The sequence below is a fragment of the Haemorhous mexicanus genome, chromosome 23 (genome assembly GCF_027477595.1).
Source record: "Haemorhous mexicanus isolate bHaeMex1 chromosome 23, bHaeMex1.pri, whole genome shotgun sequence".
Taxonomy (NCBI): domain Eukaryota; kingdom Metazoa; phylum Chordata; class Aves; order Passeriformes; family Fringillidae; genus Haemorhous; species Haemorhous mexicanus.
Genome location: NC_082363.1, coordinates 3,448,722 through 3,475,609, shown reverse-complemented (window position 1 = coordinate 3,475,609; position 26,888 = coordinate 3,448,722). Strand labels below are relative to the sequence as shown.

Below are 26,888 nucleotides of genomic sequence, written 5' to 3'. Positions count from 1 at the left end.
AGTTCTAGTACCAAACTCTGTATTAAAAGGGTTTATATAGATATTAAACACACTATTAAGTGATTATTTCTATTCCACCTTCTAGTTGTCACACAAAAAAATAACACTTTTCTAAATCAGAATATGAAAGCAGTACAGAAGATAGCACAAAGCCTCCCTCACCCTTTAGAAGTGCCACTGAAAGTTGGTCTGTGTTCAGGTTATTGACATATTTGCCCAGGTAGGTGTTGAGGACCCAGGCTACCAATCCTTCCAACATGACTGTCCTGGAAGAAGAAAACTAATGCTTTTCTGTCATTTTTTGGATTTCTCTTCCATAATTAGTCTCAGTCTGAAAGAAAAAAACAAGAAAATTATTGTCTGAAATATACACACTCAGCAGAGCTGACATCACAGTCACTTCAATTCTTACTTGATCTATCTAAAGAGAACTAAAAGCACTAAGGATGACTTCTACCTTAAAAAGCTTTATCCTATGCCCTTTAAATGTGAAATCAGCTTCACAGAGAGATTTGCACATAAAGTTCATCTTTCCATCCTTCTTCCAACTAAAACATTACTTTTTTGGTGCAATAATCAACACAGCAAATCCACAATCCTCCTCCAGAAAAGGAAAGGACAAAACATTGATCTGAAGTTTGCACTGGCCTCCCTGACCTCTGCCACCAACATTGTCACCATGCTAGGTTTGGCAGCCTGCTCTGAAGTAACAGCCTGAAGCCTTCTGTGTTTTTGTAGAATTCTTACATGACATCTGTGAAGCAACTCACCCTACTCAAACCCCTTTTTGGGAGAGCGTGTGTGTGGGCAGTAATCAGATACAAGCCCCAAAAATAGCTCATCAACAGTTCCTGCAACAGGTTTTCAAAGTGGCAGCAGAGATTATTGCACTGAAGAGGGAAAAAGCTACACTGGTCACACTCCAGAACATTTCCCTTCACTCTCCTCCAGTCACTTCTGTTTCACCTCTGTGGCAATCAGGGTATTAAAATCCCAAAGTCCCTGTTCAGCTTTTTAACCACTGAATTGCAAAACTACTCATAGCTCTTGCAAGGGCGGGGTGAAGCCTGGACCAGTAAGGAAAAAAGCATGCAGGCCATTCCTTGAGATTAGAAAGGAATAAATGTCTTGATTTTGTGTTTAAAAAACTCTCCCAATCCCATACACCTGCCTAAACCCTTGAATTCTACACAGTAGAAAAAGCAAGATACATCTTCTATTTACAGCTGACAACAGAAGGGAACAACAGCTTCAAGAGTCACATTTTAAACTTTAAACTAAGATTTAGAGTTTTTTCATTATGAGATTTGCTTGATTTTAGCCAGCCCCATTTAAACTTTTCTTTCTTTCTTAAAAAGGCAGTGAAAATATTTAACTAATAGTTAAATTAAATAACCAGAACTAAGCAAGCAATGACAGGCTTTTTCTAAAGGCTGAAAGTGAAACTGTGCTGTCCTGAAGAATGAAACAGAAAACAGCACAGGCAAGTTCGATTCAACTCAGTCATATGACTTCTTATAAAACGTGTTTTAACAGTTTTGCCTTTGTAAAATTTCTCAACAATTTTCAAAAACAATGCTATTGTTCTACATAATAAAGACTAAGCATTTGTGCTCTTGGGCCACCAGCTTATATTATAGGTTTTTATTCTAATAATAATGACAAGATCAAACAAAAGTACATACAGTCATCTTTGTTACATGGTCATTAAAAAAAAAAAAGTCAATAAGAGAAGGAATCTGCAGGTGTTTGGAACCAAAGCAAAGGAAAGACCTTGAAGAAACATTTAAGCACAGCAGAGGTGAGCATCCCAGTGACTGAAACCCTCTGGTGCATGAACCATGCCTGAACTCACCCTAAGAACTGCAAATGAACCTAAACTCATGGGACATAACTAACCATATACAAATCTTTCAAATGCTTTAAAGCTTTTATATTTTTAACTCTCCAATGCACTGCTGTGCCCTGGGAAGATAAATAAGGCATTTCTTTTCTATGACAATGTTTTAATTTCCTTAACACACAGGACAAGAACTGTCAGGGTGAGAACCAAAGCCCAAAGCAGGCCCTGGTTCAAAGCGAAAGAAGGATGCGATTTTCCGCAGGGGGAGACAGAGCAGGCCCCGGAGCGCCGGGGCCAGGACAGGTGCCCGGGCAGCGGTCGGAGGGGCTGGGGGTTCTTCCAGCGCCCCGTCACCCAAAACCGGGAGGGAAGGAGCCTCCGGGCCAGCGCTGAGACACGGGGTACCGGCAGCAGAGACCTGCGGGCTCGCACCGCGTGCCGAGGAGGAAGCGAAAGGTCACCTTGCCCGGCGGAGCGGGAGGGACCCCGCGGGAGCCCCGGGGAGCGTGAGGTGGCGAACGGCCCGCGCCGGGCGGGGAGCCCTGAGGGACCCCCAGGCCCCGCCGCGGGGCTGAGCCCCCCGCGCCCGGCGCAGCGCTCCGCGCCCCGCGGCGGGCGCGGGCACCGGGACGCACCGCGGACGCCCCTCGCCCACCCGCCCCGGGGCGGGGCGGGGCGCCGCGAGGGGCGTGCGGCAGGGAGGGGCCCCTCGGGCCGGACCCGAGGAGCGGGAGCGGCGGCTGACGCAGAAGGGGAAGGCAGCGGGGCCGGGGGTGCCCCGAGTCCCCCCCGTATCCCCTCGGGGCCAGCTCGGGAGCCCCCCGGGAGCCCCGGACTCACCTGCGCTGCGCTGCGGGCGGGGGGGGGGCGGCGGGAGCGCGCGCCGGGCGGTCGCGGGGGTGCGCCTGAGTGCGGGAGCGCCGAGCGATCGATGGGGCGGCGGCACCGCCCCCTGCAGGCGGGGCCTGGTAACGCCCCTGGGCTGGGCCCGAACCGGGGCCTCCGCGCCGCCCTCACGGAAATGGGCTCGAACAGGGCGGGTTTGGGGCCGGAACACGCCCTCACGGAAATGGGCTCAAACAGGGCGGGTTTGGGGCCGGAACACGCCCTCACGGAAATGGGCTCAAACAGGGCGGGTTTGAATTCGGAACACGCCCTCACGGAAATGGGCTGGAACAGGGCGGGTTTGAATTCGGAACACGCCCTCACGGAAATAGGCTGGAACAGGGCGGGTTTGAATTCGGAACACGCCCTCACGGAAGTGGGCTCGAACAGAGCGGGTTTGAATTTGGAACACGCCCTCACAGAGATGGGCTCCAACAGGGCGTATTTGGAGTAGGAACACGCCCTCACGGAAATAGGCTCGAACAGTGCGGATTTGGAGTCCGAACATGCCCGAGGCTCCGCACCGCCCTCACGGAACGGGCTGGAACAGGGCGGGTTTGGGGTCGGAAAATGCCCTCAGGGACATGGGCTCGAACAGGGCGGGTTTGGGGTCGGAACACGCCCTCAGGGACATGGGCTCGAACAGGGCGGGTTTGGGGTCGGAAAACGCCCTCAGGGACATGGGCTCGAACAGGGCGGGTTTGGGGTCGGAACACGCCCTCACGGAACGGGCTCAAACAGGGCGGGTTTGGGGTCGGAAAACGCCCTCAGGGACATGGGCTCGAACAGGGCGGGTTTGGGGTCGGAACACGCCCTCAGGGACATGGGCTCGAACAGGGCGGGTTTGGGGTCGGAACACGCCCTCAGAGAAATGGGCTCGAACAGGGCGGGTTTGGGGACGGAACATTCCCGTGGCCTCCGCGCCGCCCTCACAGAAATGGCCTCAACGAGGTTCAAAGAGCTGTGAAAAATAAGGTTCTTGCCTAAATCCTTCAGTTCTGTAGTAGTTTCAATGTGCCCATTTTCAAAGTCTTTCCTGAAAAATACCTTCAAGTGTATGTTTAATAAAAATTTGCAAAAAGCTTCTTCATAGTAGAACTACAAACCTGTTTGTCAGTTCCAGAAATAATTACAGCATATATAATACCATTGTAGAAGTTAAAAATTTGTGGTTTTAGAAACTGAATACTCCTTTGTAGCAATGTTATTCCAAAGACCCTTTTCCATCTCCGGCCTCAGAAATAACCACTGTGTCTGTCCTGAGACAGATGAGGACAGTTCAGTGGAAGTGCAGGGATCACACAGTCCAGCAGTGTTTTTATGGCAGGAGACAAGGTTATGTGTCACTGTATGACTTCAGCCCCGTGGGATTCAGGCTGGGTTGCAGATTCTGGTTGAACACAGCCACCACAATTGACAGTTAAGTCACAGATGTAAAATATAATTATGGGAAGTGGGTTCCTAAATACTGGCTTCCAAACCACTTCATTCAAGGAGAACCTCCACTAATTTTCTGTAAGAAGGGGTTGGAGCTCCAGCATCATCAAGCAGTGAGGGAGAACAGGATTTTCAGGTTCTGAGGTTTGAGTAAGTTCCATTTATTACAGATGATGCTCTGCCACCTGAGGGCAATGAGCTATCTGGCAAAGATAATCACAGGGATCTGCTCTAATAGTCACTGAACACAGGGAAAATATTTTGGGTTTATGGTTTACCTCAAAAATGAGGTCAGGATCAACTGGGGAAGCATGTCACCTCAGCCAGGACACAAAGGTGACGAACTCTAGGGTTGTCAACAAAAGGAACTTACTTCCTACTCCAAGATAACAACAGTTCAGTCTAGGTTTTCCCTTCTAAAACAAAATGAACTATGTACAGGCAATGAAATGCTGCTGTTTAGGCATAACAGTTGTAATTTTAGTTGTAAAAAAAAGCTTGTGTAAAAGATTTCACTTCCTGATATCCTATATGTACTTAAAAAATTTGATCTGATAATGAGCAAAAAACAAACAAATAATAAAAGAAATATCCAGGAGGATGAGGGAAAGTATGACAACTAAAATACAGGATAGGAAATGATATCTTTAAAATTTAAATCAAATGGATGATTCCTGAGCATTGAAAGAATGATAATTTAACTCCAGTCCCTCAGAAGTGCTGGTCACAGCCATGTTCTTGGCACGTGGCAGACCTTGAATAAAAATCATCATCACAAGAAGTCTCAGAAGAAAATGGCACAAAGTTTGAAAAATATTCCTTTTCAAGTCTGATAAAGGTCCTCTTAGGCAGGAGTTGGCCATTCAATTTTAAAAAGTTTCACTGCTTTTTCTTTTAAGCTGCAAAGCAACAGAAGACAGTAAAAAGCATCACTGTCTATATTCATCTGAAATTTCAAATCTCTGTAAGAAAGCTACATTTACCATAATGTTTGTTTTATAAGACGAGAGGTTGTTTGATTAATTTTATCAGTCAATCAGCATATGATCTGTAATTTCCTTTAACTGGTTTTCATCCCAGCATCTTGAATACCCAGAGGAACCTTCTTTTCTTCTGGAAGTAAGTCTTGAAGTAAATTGTCCTCATTTTCCACTGCAATGTGAATTTCAGTTTCTTTGTTCAAGGCATTTTCTTCTTTTGAAAGGAGGGTTTCTTCCCCTGCTGGGGAACCCCAGGGAGTGTGCCCATAATCCCTGCTGGTTGAACTCCTCTGCTCAGGGCACTGGGAGCTGCAGTCTGGTCTACACAATTTAACAATGCACGTCACATTCACCTGCGTTCCTCCGTTCCCAGAATGTTCTGTCAAATAAACACAAACCACAGAAGAATGAAACCACAACAGGGCAGCTGGATTCTTTATCCAGCTCTTTGATTTACAGTTCAAATAGACACTAAATATCTTTTTGCTTCACTTAATTTAGCCAAGCTGGTTGAGTTGGTTCTGTAACATTTTGGTACCATGAAATCCACGTATCTCTCCAGAAATAAAAAGGCTACCAAAATAATGCAGAGACCTGGATTGCAAACAATTCCTTGCCCGTCTTGTCATTTCAAATGCTTTTGTCAATGTTCTTTTGTAGCTGCTCCCTTTGGCTTCTACTCCCACTCACAGCTAAGTGCCAACCACCTGATCCCCTAGCCCCTAAATACCTGTTTGTCCACTGAGGAAACTCTCTTTTCTATTTCAGGATGGCAACTTAAAACAATCATTTTTTCTTTTCAAAAGTTACTGAATTTCCTCTCTGTTGAACAGGACTCAGATGTTTTATCCTGCCATTTAAAAAGACTCATAATTGATAAATCATTCAGAATCATTACTACCTGAACTCGCAGAGCTGTGTCTGTCTCCACTCAGGAACTGAGAACCTTCAGGAGGTGAATGCTGCTGCTGAAATCCTCCTGAGTTTTTATTTTCATAATTCTCTTTACTTATTACACTGATGGTTGCAGATCCAGTTGGATTCAGGATACTGCTGCTGGACCCAGAAGTTTCCAAGAGATGCTGTTGTTCCTGTTCAGAATTCCTGGAGTTCTGCAATTCTGTATCTCTGACTTTTTTGTCACACTGTTTTTCTGGAGGGGAAAAAGGCTGGAACATTTGCAGAGAAATGCAAAATATTAATATTAAAAAAATAAAAACAAACAAGCAACCCACTAGCAAAGAACTGGTCAGTATTTTGGCAGCTAAAGAAACCCCTGATGATTGGAACTAGAGGAGTTTTAATGTCCCTCCCAATCCAAGCCATTCTATAATTATTTTCATTTGCATAGTGATGGGTGCAGGTAAAGTCCATGACAGCTCATTAGGGGTTCAACAAAATGAACCCATCTCCTGAAGGCACCTACAGCACTACTCTGATTACTTAGGGACCAAATTTAGTTTTCAAATTTAGTTATCAAAACCCTCCCTGGGTTTTACTGCTGTTTTTAGCCTCACATAAAGAGAGGGTGGGACATGATCTGGGATATATAAGGTACATCTTACACCCTGGCTTGGGGACCAAACCACCCTATTCTCACTCCAGTTTTCTTGCTGTGTGCAGTTTTCTTCTACTTGTAATTAGGTGAGAGTTTATGATTTCTGTGTAACTTTTAAAGAAACTGAAGAGATGGAAAGAGAGGACACTCACCAAATCTGCCTCTTTAGCTGCTGCAGAGTACACAAGGGCTGCCAGTGAGCAAAGACAGTTTATTAGCACCCAAACCCATCCCATTTGCAACAGCTGCACCCTAAACTAGGCTGAGTGATCCCCTGCACCTAGAATAAACTTCAAATATACATTTATTACACACAGTTTGAAAACACTGAAACCTGTATTGCATTAATTTTGTGACTTAAATTTAGCCAGGAAGCAAAGAGAAGCCTCAGCATTAATTCATAATTTTTCTTGTATAGTGTCAGTGAGAAAAGGTATTGATGACAATAAACCACATTCATGTCTGTTTAATTATAACACTTGAAATTGTCTAATATTTAAATTATGAAGTACCAAATATTTAACAAGCTTAAGCAGAAGCACAACTGTTGCACAGTTGTCCAACTCCAAGGCTTTGTGTATTTAGACAATTACCTAAAATCTGAGGAACAAGACAGATTTGAAGAAAGCTGGCATCTTCTAAGACACTAATTTCAGTCAAACACCAGGCTCAGGTTAATGGGAAATAAGGCAACACTTTGCAGTTTTTACAGATTTGCTTGTTTTCACTTCATGAATCTTACCTTTTTTTTTTGAGACTAAGCAATACCCCAAAATACCAATTATCAGGATCAAAACCAATGGCCCTGCTACTGCTCCTGAAAATAAAAAAAAAGAAGACATTATTTAGCAGCTTGATCTAACAAAGGATTTAATTAGAAAAAGGTAGTTTTGTACTTTCTGTGCATGACTACAAAAGCTAAATTTACAAGTATTGTGTATGTCTGACATTCACATTTGATGCCTCAATTGTCAGACACCAAGGTCTCATTTCAGTCACCACTTCTTCATAAAACTGAATTCTCCTCTCCTGAAAAGTGAGGACAGACTTTTGGCCTTGGTCACAAAAGGTATTTCTCTGGCAAGCAAGAGTTTGTCACATACGAGGCCAAGTAGCTCAAAATGCTCCTAAACATCTCTGCCTTCTGCATGGGCTGTGAACAGGAGAGAGCACATCCACACCTGGGAATGCTGTCAGGACCTTCTGTCTGACAGAAGACTCACAGACCTCTCACCAGGTCAGGTTAGCCTCAGTCCAGAATTTAAGATACAAACTTTTCTACCAACTATAGCAGCAATTATCAGGAAATGCCTTGTATAATCTAGTTGGGGTTTCTTAGAAATATTTCCAGATTTACAAGGACCACAGAATGCAGATTGCCAGGTAAAAATGCAGTTCACTACAAGCTGTGTCACATTGCATTAATTGAGCTCTTCTGAGGTTCTGTTTGGGTACAGGTGACTGGTTTTGGAAAGACACTGAGAACTAAATATAAGCTTGGTTCCTGAGTAGATAAAAGTGACTTTAAATGAGTTAAAGCTCACCAGTGATGTGGGACAGGCCAGGTACAGAGTTTAACATGACAGGTTGAGTTATTATTTCAGCTTTGTGGGAAGCTGGGCTTTGGGTGACAAGTAGGTTCAAAATGGTGTGAGGCAGAACTGTGGCTGTTCCTGAGTCACTGCAAACAGTGTCATTCCTGCTGTTCCCAGGGACAGCCACTGATTTACAACTGCAAGAGACAAAAAGAGAAGTGAGGAACGACAGAAAGCCCTGCACAGTTAAGGCTGCTGTAGGACAGAACACTGGCTCACATGGTATGGGGTGTGCAGCTGGTGTTGTAGGATTCCCCAGGGGAAAACGTGCCAGGAGGACAAGGTTCACATTCTGTGTCTGTGCTGTCTGTCCCTTTAAACAAAGAGGGAAACTCCAGTTACTTATCTGGTGAGAAACAAGAATGAATAATCAGGGTCTGCAAGAGATCCTTGCAGTGATACAGAAGCAGTGCAAAAATGCAGTCTATAACTGTCACAGAAGACATTCACTTGATGCACCCAGCCCAAAGAGAAGATTACCAGCTCTAAGTCTGGTGCCATTAAAGGCTCAAATGTGGTGCTGCAGACAAAGCTGAGCTTTTCACTGCACTGACTACCATACTGTTGAGTTCTGCATCTTCTCAAAATGATTCCTAATTTTTAAAAAATGTTTAGTGTTTTGAATATTTTTAAATGATTTATCATTTTGAGACAGATGTATTATCAGGGTGGTAGATTCCATCAACCAATAAAACCAGATCAATTCTGCAGGACAGCATAGAGTCATCATTTTTTACTGTACCCAAAATTCCACCTGAAGCCCTTTTTCAAGGATTTAAGGGGTGATTAAGTGGTCTTGGATCTCAGTCACTTGTACAGAATAAATCACCCAGTAGAGCAAAACAAAGATTAAGTTGGATTGGGAACTTTATGATATATGACAGTAAGAAATTGCAACATGTTGTCACTTTAGATATACCTCTGGAGAATACTGCTACTCTGGTTAGTGCTCACCTGCTTAGAATATAAAAATAAACCCTAGAAGGAATGCACAGTCTTAGGGAATTAGGCCAGAGTAAATGTGCAGTAAGCAGAGTGTTGAAAATCAAATTACCTCTTCTGGAAACCCGGTAACCTTTGCCACATTTTTTATGTGTTCTACACATTTCACAGTACTCATCCAGCTTGGAAACACAATACTTGTGGGGTGGGCAGCTACAGATCCTGTCCTGGGACCTAGTGCATGTTTGATTCTGTACAAACCCTGGTTTTAAAACAAAAATAAAGCAAGATGTCATTGGCAACATTTAAAATCACAGCCTGCAATGTTTCGAGTGAACATGAGGTGATGTTCACATACAAGTTTTGGGCTTGTATAGCACCATAAACCAAATGTGTTATATGCCCCAATGTCTGCATTTTCAGAAGAGTTTTCTCTCTCTAGGCAAGGAGAAATTTGTACCTGCAGAGTGCACATTTAAAACTCTGTGCCTGCAGTTGTGTTATATTTTGTCATAACCCCAATCGTGGCCATTTGTGTTCATCACTGCCATACCTGGGGGCCACACTGAGATTTTCAGTCTGTGCAGATCATGTCACTGTATTGAGTGTGTTTGGAGATTTTACTACAGATGTTTTCATATTGTAATTAATCAGCTTTGTAAGATTATCTATTTAGACAAGACCAAAAGTCCTTTCAACTTAGACTGTATCCTTAAAACTTCCTTCTCAGTGAATCAAGTACATAATGTTCTACACCAATTTCCATTGGCAATGATGGAGAACAGCATGGCTGAGTTCATTAAAGCAGGTGATCTATTAGCCCAAAGTACAGGTGTTGGTACAACGTTCTACCTTAGGTACTGTAAGCTGCTTCAGTGAACAGAACCAGTGTGCTCTCACTGACTGCTGCTTTGCAAAATAAACCAATGTTTATTTTGCAAAATAAACCCATGTTTGCTGTTGTCACTTCAGCAGACAAAATGAGAAATGACAGGATATTGGAAATGTAATTATCCATTTACCCGTGTCCAAGTCAGCTCTTATGGTCTCTTGATGGGATGTTATGAGCAGGAGCTTATTCTACTGATGGCATTTGGAATATTTTAGTGATGTAGTGCCTTAGTTTTTAATAATACAAGATTGGTGTCTCATTTTTAGGACTTAAAAAGAAAAAGTGCCAGGGCTCCCTGCAAGATTTTTCCTTGATTCCCATCCCTAAATCTTACACATTCCAAAAGCATGAGGCTTATACAAGTGATTGACAAAATCTCCTGGTTTTCTTAGTAGAAAAGATAAGGTTAAACCAAGCCCAGTCTTTGAGCAAGCCTCTTTACTAATCCAAGCCTACCTTTCCTGCAGGGTGGTGAGCAGGCAAAGCACTGTGGAGAATGATTCCAGATGGCTGTGTACGTTTTAGGTCTGCAGGGGCTGCACTTGGTGTCCACAGTGTGACTGCAGCTCCCTGTCCTATACTGACCTATTAAAAGAAAAATAACCCACACCAAATCAGAGAAATCACCTCACTGGAAAAGATCACTAGGAATTAAGTATCAGTCTGAGCTGTAGAATCCTTTCTCTTCACTGACATTATCAGATTGGTATCATAGATCACACACTGATGTAGAGGACTGCATGTCTCTACAGGGAAAGGCTGATTTATGTCCCTCCATGTTTGACCCCTTTTCCTACACTCAGTTCAGTGGATTCCAGACACATTCAAAACAAGGCAGCCTCAATCCTGAACAAAACCCCTCAGCACATACTTAAGTGCAGCTACCACAATAAAAAACCCAAATATTTTACCTTTGCAGAAGCAAGGTTTTGTGGTGAACATGTGGAGGTGTTTCACAGCCAAAGTCAGGCACGTGCCAGAATGATGTGCCTGAGTGAGACCCTTGCTGCTACTACAGGCAGAGGGGGGCAAGATCAAGTAACATCACAAACAGGCCTGAATTAGAACTTCTCCACTTGTCACTATGAAAAGGACACAAGCCCACTCTTTCTCCCTCACCTCTCCAGCCAGCCCTAACAGAGCCACACAGGGAGTTTCTGAAACTGCTGGAGGCTGATGGGAAGGAGTCCACAACACTGCCTTGGAGGGAAAACCCCAAAGGTGTTAACCTCCCTTGTAATGGTGGGGAAAAAGGCTTCTGCCAGCATGCCTTTCTGTTAGAAACAAATTCTATGTATCCCTTTGGCCTTCCCCCTCACTCTGCCCCTGTGCCCTGAGCCCATTTGTCCTGGTGCTCTACCCCAGCCCCTGCCTCCCCTATATAAGCCTGTACCCTCTGAGCATCTGGAGCTCTCTCCCCTCCATGCAGAGAGTGAGAGTCTCCTCATCCCTGGACCCCTTCATGACAGAAGCCTAATAAAGGTTTATAGTGGATATTTTTGCCCCTGATGAGGGGGAGAGAATGATGCACCTGACTCCATCCTATCAGAAAGCTAATGAATTACTTTATTACACTATTTTATTCTGTACTATATTACATCTATACTGGATCTGCCAAGCTCTCAACTGCACTCCACTGCACAGCATCTCCTGACTGTCAGCCAACAGCCCCAGCACACACCTGGAGTCAACTGGTCAATCCAACCCTCACACCAGCACCCAATTACTAATTCCCTTCAGGTAAACAATCTTCCACCATGCATTCCACTTGTGAACAAACACAGGAGCAGTAAATGAGATCAGAATTGTTTTTTTCTTTCTCTGAGGTTCAGAGAATGTGAAATCCAGAAATTTCTTGGGAAGCTGTGCCTTGTTTTTCTCTGTGAAGAGAAATGTGGTGACAAAGATTCTCTGTGGAACCCCATACAAGGACTCTGTCCCTCCTTCTGTGTCACCTGAACATACCAAGAGCTGAAGGCACCCAGTGAGAGTGCAGATGTGCCTGTGCCACCAGGACACCCTTTTAAGGACACTTCTCCAGGAGTAGCACTCTGACCAGCACCCCCTTCCCACCACAACTGGCACTCCAGACAAAGTCAAAAACTGTCACAGGTACTTTCTCCAAAGTGTCTGACCACCAGCAGAGTTTGTATTATTCCTCATATTTAGTACAGTGATGGAGCATGTAAATATGAGTTCCAACATTAATTTTGGAGGAAACACCTCAATTGCCATTTCCCGTTCATGTGAAAGGAGAAAGAAGGTAAAAGTCAATGTCTCATATCCTTTACAAAAATATCCTCGAAAACATTCTCAGGAAGCAGGAATAATATTGATAAATTTTTAGAGGTGCTTGGAGAATCTGTTTTTCAAAAGAAGAGGCCCTGGAGCTGAGCCAAATTAATTATTTCCAAAGCCTTTGTTTTCCCCTGTATTTAATTAAAGTTTTACATTCTGCATCCTACATCTTGCTAATGATCTAGGCTGATTCACTGAACACTACATAACACAACTGAAAAGTTTTACTGGTGAATTCTCATCTTTCATCTGTCATGAACAAAGGAAGTTTGACAGATCTATCTAGATAATTTCAGTTAATTCAAGAAACTGCAGCTGTTTCAGCAAATACTGATTTCCTGTTTAAACTTCCGGATCTGACAGACACTCAGCACTTATGGAGACAAATTTTCTTTGCTCAGCATGTAATGAGAAAAAAAAGGCAGTTTTTTTTCTGTATCTAATATAATAATATATTTGCAACTTATTGCAAAAACTCTATGACCAAAATCTCCAAAGAACATTACCATCCCCCCCCCAAAAAAAACCAATCCCAAAACCCACAGACAATGAATCTGGCTAACTATAGGTCACTTATAATCACCCCTGGAGTGTAAGATGTGACAGCTGAGAGCAGACAGTGTCTGCAGTCCTGTTCCCAGCCTGACAGTGCTCTGCAGTCTCTGATTTGCAGTAAAAGAAAACAACTCCCCTAATGAGCAATGACAGATTGACCTGTCTAATGGAAAGCCCCTTAGATAAGTGATATTGCCACAGTACAGAAACCAAGCTCTACTTCATGCCCTGTTTTACAATTTATATTTTTATTAGTGGGCTAGGGTCTGTGTTGCCTACTTTTTGTAATTCCCTTAGTGAGCTGCTGCTTCCCCTCCAATGTTGCCTAAAGTTACTTTAATTACTTTAATGAAAACCTCATGCAGAGCTGTGCTTACACAAGCTCAGGAACTACCTCCTGGTAAGCCTCAGCCCAGTCCACCTTGTAGGAGAATTCCAGTTCTGATGGACAATGTGTCTGTTTTGCAGGTGTTTTATAGTCAAAGTGTTTTGTTGTCTTCGCTGAGGAAGAATGCATTACAACAGCAAAAATCTGATGCACTTTAAATGTATAAATAATCAAAATACACTGTGATTATCTGAAAACTGAGTGAATTTGGCTCTGTAAAGCAATAGTTGGAATGATAACCTACCTGGAGGGCACTGGCTGCAGCATTTATTAAGTTCTTCATCATAGAATTCAGTGCTGGGATCGTTGCATTGTGCAAGCTGTGGTGTGTAAGGTAATGAATATTCCTAGGAGAAATCAAGGGGAAGTCATGAGTCCACTCTGATCCTGAATTAGAGACTCAAAAGAGACAAATACCTAAAGAGCAGTGCAATTCCAAGCACCTTCCTTTCCAAGGCACCAGTGTAGCTCCAGTGGAACAGCACAGAGCAGATCAGGAGGCTGCAGGGCCATGAACAGCTAACGAGCTGCATGTGACCGTTTTGAGGATCCTTTGTTTTCCAAAGATCCACCACCACAAGCAAAGGGATTTCTCCAGGTTTTAGGCTCAAAAGAGTGCAGTGGAACTATGGGATTAGCACCACAGCCAGTCACTACTGCATCCCCCAAACCAAAGGGCTGAGTGCCTTATCCTCAGCTGCCATGGCTCAAACATCTGACAAAACACCAGAGAAACCTAAATTCCTACTTGTGGGCTTGAGGGAGAAACATTTACTGTAAAGTGGCTCAAAAACTTCAGTCAATCTTTCCAAAGAAAAGGGGAAAAGGCTTTTATCTTTCCAGATACTCTGTGATTCCTTCCTGAGCAAGAAAGGCCTTGATGTTTTGAAAGTGATGTCTCCAAAATCTGCACAGCTGCTTCTGAGAAGCAGCACCTTTGCAGAAGGTGCAGACAAATATGCAGGTTAAATGCATTAGAGACAGCCATGAAATACAGGGTGCCTCATTTCAGCTCACACTGATCAGCACAGCTCGATGAACAAGTGTCAAATTATTTAATGACTTACCAACTATTTTGAAAGGGAAAAACACACTCATTTAAAAAGGGCTCCTGTTAGGTGGGACAAGAGTAAGAGTTTCCTGCTAGACCAAAAAGGCACTGTTAAAAAAGGCTGTGACACTGCTCAGCTTTAAGGCATCACTGCAGTCTGAAGAGATTCCTCCATGCATGATCTACACACATTTGGAGGAATCATCACTAAAATGAGAAGTCAAAACAGGAACACAATCTTGGGAGGCCAGTAATGAAAATATCCTTCTGCCTTACTGAAAAACATCTTGAATATCTATTGTGGCTTCACATTACTGACAAAGGAGATTAATGGTTCCCACCCTCAGCAATTGCTTAAAGGAATTCAGCATTTTCTTATGCAGCTCATTGAAATATTCTACCTCTTATTTAGCTGTGATCAGAAGCAGGATTTTGCCTACTCAACTACTCAATGGTAGTGTCAAAAACCTACTCAATGGTCAGTGTCAGAAAAACCCTTTTCTGAGAATGTGAAGGCAGAGAAAAGTGGATATCATAGGATGGACAGTGATAAATCATCCTGTTTACAAACTTGAGCTGACGCTAAAATTTGATGAAGGAGAAAAGGGCTCTGCTCTCACCAAAAATATTTTTCATTAAGTTACTTTTTTATTAGAAGAGGAAAGATCAAGTGTTGTCATCCTGTTTTTGCAGTCACCATGATCAACTTCATTAAAACAAGCAGTTGAGAGCCTTTTCAAAACATAAGGCTTCACTGCAAGAGCAGACACAGAGGAAAAAAAGGAGAAATACAATAAACCACATCACAAATGACCCTGCTGAGGTGAGGTTTCCTGGCCTAAAAAAAAAAAAACAAAAGTTCTTATCTCATGCTCTTCCCTGTCTGTTGTAAATCCTGCCCTGTGAGCTGCAGACACAGGAAAACCTGTCAGTTGCTGGGTTCACAGCTGTTTCTCTGAAGTTGTGCTTGGAAGGATCTCTCTGCTGTCTGATACAATCTCCCTGAAATTTTATCTGATGAGCTGCGGCTCTCAGTGAATTATAATTGACAATTTCTTCCCAAATCTCCTCAAAGAACATTATGGGAAACTGAAAGGGAGTTGTGACTGGCTTAAACACAGTTTACACACACACACACAGCCACACACACGTGCTCAGCTTGGTTTGCCCTGGAAGGATTCCATTCCTTTAGTAGACCCCAATTTTTTAGCAGTGTCACCAATCCTAAAGTCTGAGTTGGGCCACCTAAGATTTCTGTCTGGCATCCAGATGCATTGGCTACTTTGGACTGGAAGACTGATGAGTAGAGGCCAGATTCTATGTCACAATCTTTGCACTTTGTTAGTGTTTGTAGCTCCCACAGGACCTTATTTTATCCTGGTTTTACTGTGATTCAGTGTTCCACAAGCAGATTGTGTGAGGGGAAACCAAGCTGATGCTGCACATTTTGCATTACAGGCTCAGAACTTCTCAGTCTAGGTAGCAGTGCCTAAGGGCAGCTGATTTAAAAGAAATTTATAAGGATAAAATGAAGACTTTGGAGTACTTCACTTAATTTAACAGGTACAAAAAGAAATAAAATGCCTCATCTGTCTATCAGGAGAGGCACAAACATTCTTAAACATGAAATTTAGAGTAGCTCTATGCACATCAAATTAAGCAATACATTTTGGCATAGAAATCAGTAAATTATGTTTGCCTTTGACTTCATAACTCACTAGGGAGATTTTTGCAATGCCTCTGCATTAAGCAATAACTAAGAAGTTGCATACACAAAGTCAGTGACTCCAGACTCTCTGGAGTTCCTGCATTGTTTGAATCATTTTCCTGTTTGCACTGCAGATATTACTGTACAGGTGACCTAATTTGTCCCTGGAGAGGAGTGGGCTAACAGTAATCTCCACACCAACTGAAAGGGCTTTATGTGTTATTAAATTTAAGTATCTTAAAGAATAAAAATAAAACATGTTAGGACAATGGTTGAATCTATAAAAATCCATTCATATAACACTCATTTTCATTTTCATTTTTGTTTTCACTCAAGGCCATTTAAACAAAGATATATAAGTATGTATTTTAATCCTAATTCACATGTCTACATTTCTGTTGATCTCTTCATACAGTTGCCTTCAAACTTAAGCTGTCAGTCAGAGGAGTCTGCAGAGGAACCACATTTGTGTACAATGTTCTTCACATGTGAAACCACAATGAAGTCACTGAGGTCTCTGGTGTAACATCTGTCCTTTCTATGGAAAGGACTTGAGGTACACAGACACTATTTGCTGACCTACCCGACCTACTGGAGGCAGGAAAAAACAGAATTCTGTCTGAAATATTTAAACTTCTCATTTAAAAACAAATTCTGTTGAAGTTTAGTTACCAGATAACAGCATCACCCAAATCAGCTGGAGCTGTATCAGGCCTACCAACTTTACTCAAAGTTTCTTTCAAAGCTGCTGTGCTGCACAATCTCTCAAAGATGATGGTCCATTATGTGAATTATTTTCCCATCCTATATCACACTTTCCTTCTGTACAGAAGGAGTCCTTGCACAGCCACACACCAGCAGATTTACAGTTCCACATCCCCCCTCCCTGAGGAAACAGTGTCTGTTTTCTTACTGCCAGGAATTCTGCTTCACTGTCACTCACCACCAGAATATGAAACCACCTTCCCAGACTGAGAAAGCAGAGGGTGCACAGAACATGGAAGCTCTTCACAACAGGCAAAAATTATAGAAGTCCAAGTTTGTAGGAAGACAAGGTATATTTTATCATATATGTATTTGGAAAAACATACATATTTCACCAGTTCTTCTCTTTGAAAGCTTCAGGCTGTTACTGATAACCTTGGTGATTCAATTGTTCAAAATGGCAAAAATAATGTTCAGTTCCTGTGTCCAACACAGGGACTGAGGCTGGGAACTTTCAGAGACTTCCAGATGAATGAGAAAAATCCCAAGAAGTGTCACTCAAGAACTATTGCTCTGCCAGTTTGTCTCCTCAAAAATAAAGTAAGTTTTCTGTAACAAATCACTGTTAAAAATTGATGTAACAGGCATGGGTTTTTTCCAGCTCTGTGGCAGGTGTGGTATCACTGAAACTACTGTATTTGTTTCTCTAACTTTACATATAAGCTGTTCCTTATTTTGTCACAGTGCAAAAAGTGATGTTGAAAGTTTCTGTCATTATTTCCATCATTCTGTTTCAGTCATATTTAGAGAGGAGAGCTAATTCCTTTTGAACCAAAGTCCCTTGCTCAGCATGAAACAGAACAAACTTGAATTCTAGTGATAAGTTCTGCTGCAATCCTGGGACTGTCCCTTCTCTGTCTGCTTTATCCTATCCACTGCAAGGTGTCCAGTAAATCAGGTTCAAAACACTCTCACCTTATAACCAGAATTAAAAATGAGTGAGAAACAGTTAAAATGATTATTTTCATATATTACCAGCTCACTGTAGCACCTCATGCTCCTTAAAAGACCACTGTGTAACTCCAGGTGCAATACACACTCTGACCCTCACCTGACTTCACTGAAGCTTTGCTTACCCAGCCTAAATTCCTATGATTAAATAAACCTGTAAATAACATAAATATCCCATAAGTACACAGTGACCTGGACATCTCAGCAACATTTCCATATTTATCACAATCCTGAACATTTTAAAACCAGACAGAAAAGTGCTATCACTACACCAGTACAGAAAACACTGAGTAGAAGGCAGAGAGATCCCACGGAGCTCTTTGGCTGGCACAGTTACAAACCCTCACTGCCAGACAGTGCTGCAGCAGCTGGATAAGGAACAGCCACTGCTACAGTGGAGGGGAACAGCAACAGCTGCAGCACATCAGATCTTCATGCAAATTAAAAGGTTTTTCTATTTAAATAGGGAAGAGTTCTAGGGAGCCAATGGAGCACAACAAGTTCTTCCTGTGTAAACAATGTCATATAGGTATGGGTTTACACTCTGCACTTGCCAGGATGCTCACCACGGTTTACATTCAAATAAGCCTGAAAAATCAACTTATTTCCGCTGAAAATCCAGGAAAAATTATTAGTCATTCCTTTGGGAAGCCAAGTGACAACACCACAGACAAAGGCTGAGCTTTGAAGTTTAAGGAGCGGGACTTGAGATTGCTGTGGAGATTACGGTGAATCCAGCCCAAGCCCGGGGGCACGGAGGTGACAAAGAACAGACAGGAGACAAGGGACAGGTGACAAGGGACAGACAAGCGACAAGGGGCAGGAGACAAGGGACAGGTGACAAGGGACAGACAGGCAACAAGGGAAAGGTGACAAGGGACAGGTGACAAGGGACAGGTGATGAGGGACAGGTGACGAGGGACAGGTGACAAGGGACAGACAAGCTACAAGGGACAGGTGACAAGACACAGGTGACAAGGGACAGACAAGTGACAAGGGACAGGTGACAAGGGGCAGATAGGCGACAAGGGGCAGGAGACAAGGGACGGGAGACAAGGGCAGGAGACAAGGGACAGAAGACAAGAGACAGGTGACAAGGGACAGGTGACAAGGGACAGACAAGCTACAAGGGACAGGTGACAAGGGACAGGTGACAAGGGACAGACAAGCGACAAGGGGCAGGAGACAAGGGGCAGGAGACAAGGGACAGGTGACAAGGGACAGACAGGCAACAAGGGAAAGGTGACGAGGGACAGGTGACAAGGGACAGACAAGTGACAAGGGACAGGTGACAAGGGGCAGATAGGCGACAAGGGGCAGGAGACAAGGGACAGGTGGCAAGGGACAAGGGGCGGACAGGTGACAAGTGGAGCGCACACAGAGCAGTGAGACGCTGCCCCCGGAGCGGCACCACCAGGCGATGCCCGCCCGCCTTCCCCCGGGGCGCTCCCGCACCCCCGGAGCAGCGCCCCGGGAGCAGCGCCCCTGCCCCGCCCGGCCCCGCTCACCCGCCCGGCCGCGGTGCCCATCAGCGCGGGCATCAACACCGAGATCAACACCGGGATCATGGCCGGGATCAGCGCCGGGATGGGCTCCGGGAGCAGCGCCCGGCGCGGCCCCATCGCCGCCGAGGGCGGCCCCGGCCCCGCAGACGCCGCCCCGCAGGATGCGGCTCACACGGGGCTCTCGGTGGTTCGCGGAACAAACAAACTCCACAGCTTCGGGAAAGTTGTAAAGCCGGGGTGTTTGTTACAGCGCTGGGCTCAGTGGGAATCGTTCCCTTTAACAGGACATGCGTGGCTCTGGGAACTCCAGAGAAAGATCCCCTTTTATCTCCCTCTCAAACACACATGCGTGCAATTTCACAATAGGTTCGTACATATTCATTTTATTGATTTTGCGCGACATTTGCTGCTATTTTCTTCTTTATCAGAAAGAATTCCTGGGTCATTTTGACCTTGCTTTCTGCAGCAGCCTCTCTGTCTGTTTCAGAGTTCAAGGGGCTTCTCCTTTATCCCTGTCCTTCGGCTGAAGCAGTTTCTTCGAGCATAGATTTTTTGCGAGGACAGTCAGAGCAAACAGCTACGTTTGCAAGCTACAGACTTGATTCAAAGATGTATTCACTTAAATCAAAATGGATTTCTACTCTGGAAAATTCCCACTGTGTCTCACAGTGTGTGTGGAGGGTCTCTTCAGCCCCACTGACAGAATACCGAGTTGGATCAGCAAAGTGCAACCCCTTCTCCCCACAGTCAGAGTTACCTTTGCAGCGTTCCAATATTCATTAATACTCATTCATACCAGGCACTCGTGTGCCACATGCAGCCAGGATGGTACAAACAGAGTTTACTAGAAATTCAGCCCTGCTCCTGAGAAAATCTCTAACCCACTAAGAGCTCCGTGAGCTTCAAATGGCTTTCTTGCAAAAATGTTTATTCTGAGACTGAAATTATCAACAATTTAACATTTATATATCAAACAGGAAAAGCATGGCCGTGGCTTAAAATCCATGTAATTTTTAATTCAGAGATTACCAGCATTATTAAACCAGCTAACTATAACACATCCAGCAGGTTGCAATGCATATGGTTCTTTTAGAAAGCTATTCCAGTAAAAAAGATTAATTAATATACAGAGTGGAAATACACAGTTACAGTCATTGCAGAACAGCTGTGAACAATCACAGCCAGGTAAATGTGGTTATTGAGTTTGTGGATTCACAAATTGGTGTTCTCTAAAATGAAGGATGTAGTGAAGTTAAAGTAGATGTGGAAAAGGTCAACTGAAGTGACCAAGCCAGTGAAGCATCAAACTTAATGAGCAATATGAAAGGATGGGACTCAACCTGGAGGCTTAGTTCAGTCAAAGCTGAGATACAATGAATCACAAAAGCAACTTGGTTAAAAAAGAAAAAATAAAAAGCAACTCACTGACTTCTGTAAGGCAACAGCCAGTGACATTCACTGAAATAAAGAGGGCCAGTTTCAAAGTGCTCAAAGTCCTTTACACAGTAATCTTTTGCCACAGGTGCTTATGCAGGCAGGTTGTACTTGGAAATTCAAAAGAGAGAAGAAAAACTAATGGTGATAGAAGAGAATAATAAAGGCTGATTTGAACTCTTTGACATCCTCAATCCAATGCCAGCTGCACCTGCAGAGCCATGATGAATGCAAACAGCACCTATGGTCTTCCTAACTAATCCAATCCCTTCCTGCAACTGTCAGAGATGAAATGTTGGGCTCAAACTCCAGTCTGGCCCAAAAGGTGTTTTTGTGCCCTTGTGTTCACTCTAAGACAGAAGTCCCTGCAGCTGCACCCCTGTTATTTCAGTGCTCTGATCAGGACAAAACTACAGAGCAAGTAATGGGTTTTGTGGTTCCTTTTTTTGATTATTAAGACACACTTTGTCACATTGCTCATTTTCCATTGTCCTGTGCAAAAGTGTAGTCAGCACTATTACATTTGCAGTTATTGAACAAGCAGCACAAAAGATTTAAAAATAGCATAACACAGGCCAGCTGGCCACCAAACAGGTTTGTTTTTAAAGGATATGCAAATCAGTGTCACCCTGATGGTGACACAATTCTATGAACAAGTAGATTTTAATAATGTGATAGGAAATAACTGCTGTGCCTCTTTTTCAGTAGAAAAATAGTTTCTTTTCTTCATTTCTCTTTTTACAGGCTCCACACTGGGTTTGACCCATAGTTCATCCAATAGCCAGATGCTCAGCCAGTTTGGCTTCCATCAGAAGAGGCTGTTTTGTACACTTACTGATTTGATGAGGTAAAAAAAAATGAATTGGACTTCAAAACCTAAAAAGAATGGCCTAAAGTACAGTGGACATCAATTAATTTTATTTGCCTTCTGATTTCAGAGCCTGTGTGGCACCTTTTGATCCTAACTCCTCAAGAAACATGAAATCCACAAACTTGAGAGTTATGTTTATGCTAGGGAAAACTGAGATTATTATCATTTTCAATCAAAAGTTGAAACCTTGAGTAAATGCCAGATGTTGCAAAATATATTACAAAATGGAATGTATTGGAGTAGAAACAACATGGCTGAGTCTCAAGTTTGACTCAGAATCCTGGCCAGAATTTTCACAGCTCATAGCAGTAACCAGACATAGATTTCAACCCATTCCTTCCCACTGAGAAAACAAGCTGTGAAACTTCAGCTGACATCCAGATGTCCTCTAAATTGTGCAGCTTTGATTCAAATTTGTTGTCAGTATGATACTGGGAGGCAGGGAAATGGGAGTATTTGGTGTCAGCTCTGAAGGGCAGCAGCTGGGATGGTCCTTCCTTTGTTAGATGGAATAGGTCCTAACTCTCCTTGTTGGAATGGGCTTCAGTGCTTTCCAGGAGTTTCCCAATAATGTAAGGCACAGTGTCTTTACTCCCTTGTCATGAATTCAGCCTTAGTGTCACACTGGAGGATTCTGTGTCCTCCCACACCCTCTCTGTGGGTGTCACTTCTCAGTGGCAGTGGTAGGGTGGTGAAATTCCTTTCCCTCCTCTTCCACTGGCACCATTACATCATTCCCTGGAAAAGACTCTGTTTCCTGCTCTGGGTAGTGCATTTCCAGTTCCTCTTCTGTGCTTTCCTGGGCATCAAGGTTACTTTCACATCCTTTAACAGCACAGTTCTTGCCACTGGGCACTTCTGAAACTGAGCCCACGATAACAGTGTCGGCCTTCATGATGTAGAGCTTTTCTGAGGAAGGAAAAAAGTAGTGCTGAGCATGGTGAGCAGCCACTGCTGCCCAGAGGTGGCTGGTTTTTCATGCACCATTTTTATTAGCACTCTGGACATTTCACATCAAGTAGATTGTGCTCCCATGGGATTAAGCCACTGAGCTAGAGGTGGAACTACACAAGAAAGACAAAGTGGAAAAGGCAGAAGATATTCACAAGAATCTGTCAGAAGAAGCAACTGATTGGGATCTAAGGAACCCAAGGTTTGTGCTCCTGCTGGTTTCAGGAAACAGCACCAGGTAAAAGAAACCTCTGGGTAAAGATCAGCACTGTACAGAAGTTCTGGGTTCTTAGGACCTGCAAAGAAATTAGTGTCTTTCTAGCTGAGAATAAACTACAAAATTTTCTAAATCTTGGCTCCAGCTTGTTGTGGTACTCCTTCACAGGAAGGTGAATAAGCCTTTTCAATGGCTTGCAGCACTGCACTGAATTCAGGAGGATGCTGCACATCAGACACTGCAGGTTAATTCCTTGGAGATATTTGGATATGGGAAATCAAATCATCACATTCACCCCAATCCATCACTCACAGTTAAAACAGGAAGGGTGTTCAGTAAGGAAAGGTCAGCTTTTGTAACATGAAAAATAACACCTTCAAAAACCTCAGAACTGGGTTTGGAAGCACTGCCAGGATGTCTCATGCAGATGTGTCTCAGGTAAGAATTCATCCCCTGGGAATGAGCTCCTTGCCTGAATTTATCTCCCACCCTGTGCCATGCTCAAAGACTTTATGGGAACACATGGGAGATGCATTTCAAGCCATTATTATGAAACCAGAGAAGAAAATTACAGCTAAGTGCAATTCTCATTCAGTATGACAGCATCATTCGTCTTCCAGCTGACATATTCCAATTTCTTCTGTAAAATCTACATATTCCAGAATGAAAAGGAGGAAGAAGGGAATTTTCTGTCAAATTCATAGTGACTAAGACAAACATGAAAAAAAGAAAGCATTATATTCATATGAATATTGATCTTTTGTGTCAAAGATCTGGAGATTCAGCACAATCTTTGTTAGGAGATTTGGACACTGAAATTTACTAATCATCTTGGAATGACAGTATGTGCCATGTTTGAAAACTGGAAAAGAGAAGATGACAAAAGGAAAAAAGAAAGCAAGACTCACCAATTCTGTTATTTGTGTGGTCTCTGACTCGAGAATCCACAGGGCAGTCTGGGGCATTGCCACTGCTTGGTGTCACATCAGTCACACTCCAGTGAGGACTCTGGGCTTTTTCTGTGCTGGACACCAAGTTATTGTTGGTTTCCAAAGGAAGGGTTCTGTCAATTAACTCCTCCTCTTCCAGCCCACTCTCAGTGGTCAGTATGATCTTCTGCCAATATAAACAGGAGAGCAGAAGTGGGGTGAGTGTAAAAACACCTTGGACATTGCAACAGGTCCACAGAATCCTCCTGTGGCAGTCAGGATAACAGAATGTGCTTCCCAGCACTGTCACAGGGAGTGAAATGTTCCAAAGCACCCAACAGGTGTGGGAACATCAAACTAGGCTGCTGCACCACTCAAGAGCATATTTCAAAATAGTGTTCCTAAGCTGAATTTACAGATTTCTGATGACATTTTCAGGAATGGATCTCATTTCAACTGAAGAAAATGTGTTTTAGCTGCCTCTTAGACTTTGCAAAGACCTATCATGTTCCTATGGAAGAATAGAACAAGCCAGAGGCCAAATTGATTTAACCTCAAAATGTAATGTCAGATAGAAGAAACAAGCTCAGACTACCTGACACATGAAGAATTAATTACAAGCAGTTCTTTAAAAGAGGAACCAAAATCTGAGAGAGGGTAAAGTCTCTCATCACAGTTTTCTGGTGGTTCTGATCTTCTTCTGTTTCCACAAGGTTGAGAAAGGAAAAAAAGGTTTTGAAATGTGCACTTTATAAGCTTTGCTCATGTCTGACTCTCTATAGGAGCAAGAATTGAAGCCCCTCACAATTCAGGAATTAACAATTACACACTGAAATTATGACAGCTGATTGCAACCAGAGTGACTGGGGAAAGCAGTGTCTTGTGTGTGTGCAGATGCACAACATTTAAAAGCAGACTCATTTAAAAACAAACAAAAAAAATTAACAGTCTAAAGTCTAAAGAGTGATTTAGCAGATCTGGACATTTAAAGATAAAAAGCTTAATAAACTGAGAAGACTCAGAGAATGGAAGTGGCTGGAATTTCAGTGACAGAGGGGAAATCAAACCAAGCAGTGATGATTTCAGCAGCTTTCTGATGCCATATTGACTGATGTTTGCCCTGAAGGAATGACAAACCAAACCCATGTGTGCCCACCCCACAGCCATGCCAAACCCTGCAGAGGGAAGGGATGTGCAGGGAGAGAGGAGAAAAGCACAAATCCCATCTGTGTGACTGTGTGAGCAGTAAGATAAAATGGGACTGACACACAAAGGTGTCCCAGAAGGAAGAAAAGGCCTTTTCATGCTGGGATTTCAGATCTTGTCCCATGGAATGCTTAACACCAAACCAGATCCCCTCACAAGCAAGACTGGCAGCTGTGGAAGAGGTTTTACAGCAACTTCTGCAGCCAGAGAGAAGTTTGGTAAGAGGATCCATGTTCACCCCTGAAAGAATTTTCTACCAAGGTTGTTGACACAGAAACCAAGAAAGAAAGGAGAAATAAGAGAAACCTGCCACTGCCTGTTCCAGTCAGCACTGTGTTTGTCTTTCCTGACCAATGAGTAAAGTAAACTTAGGAGTTTTGTAAGAATGTATGAAAAGCATGCATGCTAGAATAAAAACAGTTGGAAGCCTTCTGAAAATGGAGAGTTGCTTTGGATTGGGACTGTCTCAACTACAACAGGCAGCATCCCAGTATTTAACACCACATTAACCTCAGCTCAAGACATGAAAGTTTTGAGCCCTGATACATTTCATCCCACCTAAATTATTACATATTGTAGAGGGAAGTCCAAACTAAAAGGCTGGCACTTTTTAGCCAGGACATTTGAAAATAACATGATTTACTCTGGCATGGAAAGTGATCTGGTTTGGAATATTGTTCACACTTACTGCACATTTGTTCACAAGATCCGAACCTGCAATGGAAAGGAAAAACATCATCAGAAGAAACCTCAAAAATATTTTATGAGGTTATTAAGAATTATTATTATTATAATTATTATAATTATTATCAATAATAATAATAATAATAATAATAATAATAATAATAATAATAATAATAATAATAATGTTAATATATGCTCTGAAAGATCACCAGCAATGTACTTCCTGAACCACTCCACTGCCCACCCATGTGCATGATGGTTTTCTTAAAACTCAGGGCACACTGAAATGAAAACTCAGGTTCACCTCACACTCCTGAGGTGAGCCAGCAACAGGTTCCTGCCAAGACTGTGACATCCTGCTGTCCCCAAAGCCTCTTGCATCACTGTCCCCACACCACAACTGGTACCCACCTCATGAAAAAATGAACTGATCAAATTCTCTACATAAGAACAATACAAGCTTATTAAAAAGAAAAAAAAAGAATAACTTTCTACTGGATTAACTAATTAGGTCAGTTCATCATATTGTCAGAGGATTATTAGGGGGTGGGATTTTATGCACAGTTCCATTAACAGGGAGCACTGAGCAAAGAAGAGAGGTGAGAAGGAGGGAGTGTACAGAACTTGTAGCACCGTGAAGGTAGATGGGCTCAGCCTTACTGTCTAATTCCACCTGATGTGCAATCACCTTTATTTTCAGAGCATCAGCTCTGTAATGCTGCACAGTAACAGATTCTATTGTGCAAGGCAAGTGAGGGAGAAAAAATTCCATTTTGAGAAAGTGAAGCTGCACACCAGAGTTTTTAAATTGTATTCCTGAATGAGTGAACATGGAAAGCTCTGCTGTGTGGTGATTAGAATAGCTCTGTCGGTGGCAGTGGAATTGCTGAGAGGGGATCAGCTAAATGGGTAAAATGTTTGCACTTGATGGGATCTGGGCAGGCTTTTTTCTGAACACATCTCCCATATTTGACTGATTGATTTCAATCTGGCGTTTTCCAGCACAGACACATCACCCAGCCCTCAGCAGCAGTGGGAACAAAGTGCCATCTGCTGGCACCTGCTCACAGCCAGCGTGTCCCCCCTGCTCAGGAGGAGCAGCACTGGCCTCCTGCATGGCAGCGGGGACATTCATGTGACATGAGAAGCTTCCACTTTTTATAAAATTCTATAAAATCAAATTCCACATTAAGCTATCTGTAGTAGATATTTTTGCTCCCAACGAAGAGGGGAATGATGAGGA

At 43.1% G+C, this 26,888-nt stretch overlaps 3 protein-coding genes across 7 annotated transcripts in view; all 3 read right to left on the bottom strand.

The window, feature by feature from the left end:
- The window catches only part of VPS13D (vacuolar protein sorting 13 homolog D), a 104,818-nt gene extending 102,031 nt beyond the window's left edge, over nt 1-2,787 (bottom strand). For all 5 annotated transcript variants that reach the window (XM_059866837.1, XM_059866841.1, XM_059866838.1 and 2 more), the window contains exons 1-2: nt 2,684-2,787; nt 163-331 (exon numbers count right to left, since the gene is read on the bottom strand). In XM_059866837.1, coding sequence (XP_059722820.1) covers nt 163-259 — 97 coding nt within the window. In that variant the 5' untranslated portion in view covers nt 260-331; nt 2,684-2,787. The remainder of the gene's footprint in view (nt 1-162; nt 332-2,683) is intronic.
- Nucleotides 2,788-3,772: 985 nt separating this feature from the next.
- On the bottom strand, nt 3,773-19,509 carry TNFRSF1B (TNF receptor superfamily member 1B). The gene is made up of 10 exons (XM_059866639.1): nt 19,357-19,509; nt 13,618-13,720; nt 10,589-10,717; nt 9,353-9,502; nt 8,518-8,611; nt 8,248-8,435; nt 7,446-7,520; nt 6,856-6,893; nt 6,047-6,314; nt 3,773-5,524 (listed from the first exon to the last, which is right to left on the bottom strand). Exons 1-10 carry the CDS (start codon nt 19,468-19,470, stop codon nt 5,226-5,228), a joined length of 1,458 nt encoding a protein of 485 aa, XP_059722622.1. The 5' UTR covers nt 19,471-19,509; the 3' UTR covers nt 3,773-5,225.
- A 755-nt stretch (nt 19,510-20,264) lies between these two features.
- MIIP (migration and invasion inhibitory protein) overlaps nt 20,265-26,888 on the bottom strand; it is a 37,775-nt gene continuing 31,151 nt past the window's right edge. Inside the window, exons 11-13 of the mRNA XM_059866636.1 lie at nt 25,650-25,675; nt 23,735-23,942; nt 20,265-22,567 (exon numbers count right to left, since the gene is read on the bottom strand). Of these exons, the coding sequence (XP_059722619.1) occupies nt 22,323-22,567; nt 23,735-23,942; nt 25,650-25,675 (479 nt within the window). The 3' untranslated portion in view covers nt 20,265-22,322. The remainder of the gene's footprint in view (nt 22,568-23,734; nt 23,943-25,649; nt 25,676-26,888) is intronic.